The 3,216-nt window shown below is 50.4% G+C and overlaps 1 protein-coding gene across 1 annotated transcript; it reads left to right on the top strand.

Annotated features, from left to right (window-relative positions):
* Positions 1–286: 286 nt before the first annotated feature.
* On the top strand, positions 287–2,277 carry LOC119165821 (uncharacterized). The gene is made up of 2 exons (XM_037417858.2): positions 287–1,435; positions 2,143–2,277. Exons 1-2 carry the CDS (start codon positions 392–394, stop codon positions 2,149–2,151), a joined length of 1,053 nt encoding a protein of 350 aa, XP_037273755.2. The 5' UTR covers positions 287–391; the 3' UTR covers positions 2,152–2,277.
* Positions 2,278–3,216: the final 939 nt, after the last annotated feature.

Below are 3,216 nucleotides of genomic sequence, written 5' to 3'. Positions count from 1 at the left end.
TGTGAACAAGAAATTTCTTGTCTATTGTATGCGTTTCGGAACACGTACACAGGTTTATTGCCCTGTAAATTCGGCGCATTGAAGTTGGGAGTTACGATTTCACTATGCGCACCTGCACACGTTTACTCGACGTATATGCGTGATAACGTGTTACGTTAACGTGATAACGCGATAACTTTCACCGGCACAAACTGCGACAAACAGTGAGATGTGGTACGCACCGACGGCTTCGTCATTTCGTTGACGCCACACGCATTCAGCCTTATATTTAGTGCGAGCATTTCGAGTTAGTTGCATTGCGCTAAACGTCGCAGCGTGAACGGCACGCAGGCAGCGACCATCCTGCACGAGAAAGGAATCATTTTCGGAAAGCCTTTCCTTCACACAGGCCATGCAGCCCTCCTGCGAATGTGGTAAGTGCGACGACTGCCTGAAGAGACTTCTGGAAGCTGGATGTAGGGAAGAATCTTCCTGCTGCAGCACGTCGACTGACACGTCGCCTGCTACGCCATCCGCCGACGGTAGCAAGCCAGATTCCAGCTCGGGCAAGCAACCGAGCGACACCAAAGCGGTGGCAGGCAAGCACCCGCCCCTGTCTTCTTCGGCTACGCTGTCCTCCGGGAGCATGCCTGAAGAAATCGCCGACGACACATTCGCAGAGTCACTGCCCCGCGATCCGACTTCGCAGGCAACCGATCCCAGCACGTCTTCGTCGGAAACTGGCCTCGGCGTTGTTCTGGAGGACCAGCTAGAATGCTTTAGTGGCACTGGAACCCTTTCGGAGTTGACTTGTTCATCTTTGATAAGTCCGGACGACTGTTTCCGGCCTCCACATGAGACGGCGGGCTCGACCAAGGCCTCGGTTGACTTGAGCAGACCAGACAAGTCGGATGATCCGCACTCACAGGCACCGCTGTCACCGATGGACTTCAGCAGTAGTGAACCTCGTAGTCCTGTGGACTACAGCACAGACATCGCCGCGTCTGTGTCGCTGCCTCCGATGGATCCGTCCTCGTCGAGTCACTGCACAAACTCCCCTTGCTCCTCGCTGAAGCTGACGGATCCATCGGTGTCCGAAGAGTCTCCCTTGCCCAAGAGCAGTTCGTCCAGCGAATCCAGGCCATCCGACCGCTCTATCGATAGCTTCAGCGAGCGCTCCTCGATATCCTCGACCCTGCCGTTGACGGGCTCGTCCGCGGAGTCGTACCCGAAGAGCACGACCCGGGATTCTGCCGGATCAGCGGACACCCTCGCCGATATATCTGAAACGGCGGCGTCCTCGGAAACACTCGAACCCTTTTCCGATGATGACGGTGACAATGCTGGAGCCGACGCAAAGAAGCAGTCGCCGACAAAGAAGCGCCGCCACCACAGTCTGCGTCAGGACAAGGGTCCGGAATCTCCGGATGACGAGTCCGACCATGACAAGTCGACGGTGAGTGTAGCGCCAGTCTTACTTTAATTCATTCGGTTGAACACACTAGCTTTGAGGATGAAACAGTGTGATAGACGGGAACAGACAAGCGGCCACAAGAAGACAGTGCTCGTCTTGTGACCTTTGTTTCTTTAGGCCCTTGTTCTATTCCCGTTGCTTCGTCCTCACTCGTGTTAACCAAATATTTCTCGTGAAGTTGCTAATGCAGATCGAATTTTCTGCCTGCTTCTGCTAGGCACGGTTGGCCTTAGTGGTCTAGTCGTTTCCGACTAATCGAAAAGCTGTTGCGTAACGTCAACACTCGAATAGTTCTCAAGGTCCCACGTACTTAACCCTCCGGGTAGAAGTTCCCTGCCTGTCAATTGTCGGTTCTGCAGCTCATATTTAGTTTGCTGGTTCTACTCTCGGCAAACGTGTGCGTATTGACTACGCCTGTCGTAAAGCGTTCCACCGCTGCACCGTTTGGTCTAAAATAAAGTTTACAACTGTAGTGCGAGCTGTGCTGTCCAACTTGTAAACGACGTTGTGAACATACCGCTGTAAACACTGACGTTTCGAACCGCGAGGGTTGTGCATTTCCTGTTGCGAGGTGTTTTCACCAAACCGAACTTCACAAGACTGTCATACAATTGCTACTGCTATACTTGATACGTCTCCCTCTTTTAGGCCACTATCCTTCTGGCTCTAATTTGTATTGTTCTTTGCAGGCCCTGTGAGACTGTCTGTCCATGCCTTCCGCGCGCAAGCGCAACTCGCCCGTGGCAACGTTGTCTTTATTGATATGTTCGAGTGGAACTTATCGGTTTGCATGATTTTTATCTGAATAAAACACGTGGTCCCTTCTTACATTTCGTCATGCATGATTATTACATTTCGCAGATTGTGCGTGTTAGTGCGGGTCTTCAAAAACCTGGTCATGCTAGGCCTTTTTGTTTTTGTTTTTATTTTCTTATTTTTACAGCATGTAAGCTTACTTTTCTTATCGTCTGCTGCGTCTGGAGCCTACATCCACCTTCCACGTCACGCAATCTTCCTTTGCTGATTTACAATGCCCTGTAAATCTTTAAAGCAAGCTTTTGCTTATTCAATGGTGACACGGGCACAGTGCTGAAAGACTAACAGAAGACGCAGATGCCCCTAGACTGCTCTATTCCCGTGATTATAGGCTATTGCAACTTTTTCAACTGGATTGCTCTAAACACTCCCCGTTCTTTAAAAATTTGTGAGCGAAGATGCGTTATTGCCTGTTTGCTAACATTCGAAAGACTATAGTCTCATAGGAAATACCTGGGATCTCCCGAATACCCTTATGGTCATACTGATCACGAGGAAGGGGAGTGAACGGTGCAGCACATGAGTGCCCGAACACGTGCCATTTTTTATCGAAAAGTCTGACGTACACCCATGCACTGTTTACTGACACAAATGCACCTCATGTCTCTAAATAAGAATACAAATACTTAGAAAAACTATGCCAGAAGAGGCAATACTCGTAGCGCTTGGTGGTCTGGTAATACTGGGCGCATCCACCATGTCTCGGTGGGCGCCGTCGCGGAACCGTCGCCTGGCGTACCCATGACGAGGTCTTGGAGAGGCTGAATCGCAGTCGCTGGCGGAGCTTTCCAATAGAAAATACGGCTGTTTCGTCATCTAGCATCAAAACTGAACGGTCAGTGAACTTCACTATGCTGCCACAAATCGATGAGAACGTAATATCGGAGATTCGAATGCTTCAGAACAATTCAGGTGGGAACTATCTATATGCACACAGAGTGCAACGC

This window comes from Rhipicephalus microplus, chromosome 8 (genome assembly GCF_043290135.1).
Source record: "Rhipicephalus microplus isolate Deutch F79 chromosome 8, USDA_Rmic, whole genome shotgun sequence".
Lineage (NCBI taxonomy): Eukaryota > Metazoa > Arthropoda > Arachnida > Ixodida > Ixodidae > Rhipicephalus > Rhipicephalus microplus.
Note: the sequence above shows the minus strand (reverse complement) of the source record. Positions and strands in the feature narration are given on the sequence as shown.

Coding starts and splice junctions, on each gene's coding strand:
- LOC119165821 (XM_037417858.2), top strand. CDS start 392: ATGCAGCCCTCCTGCGAATGTGGTAAGTGCGACGACTGCCTGAAGAGA.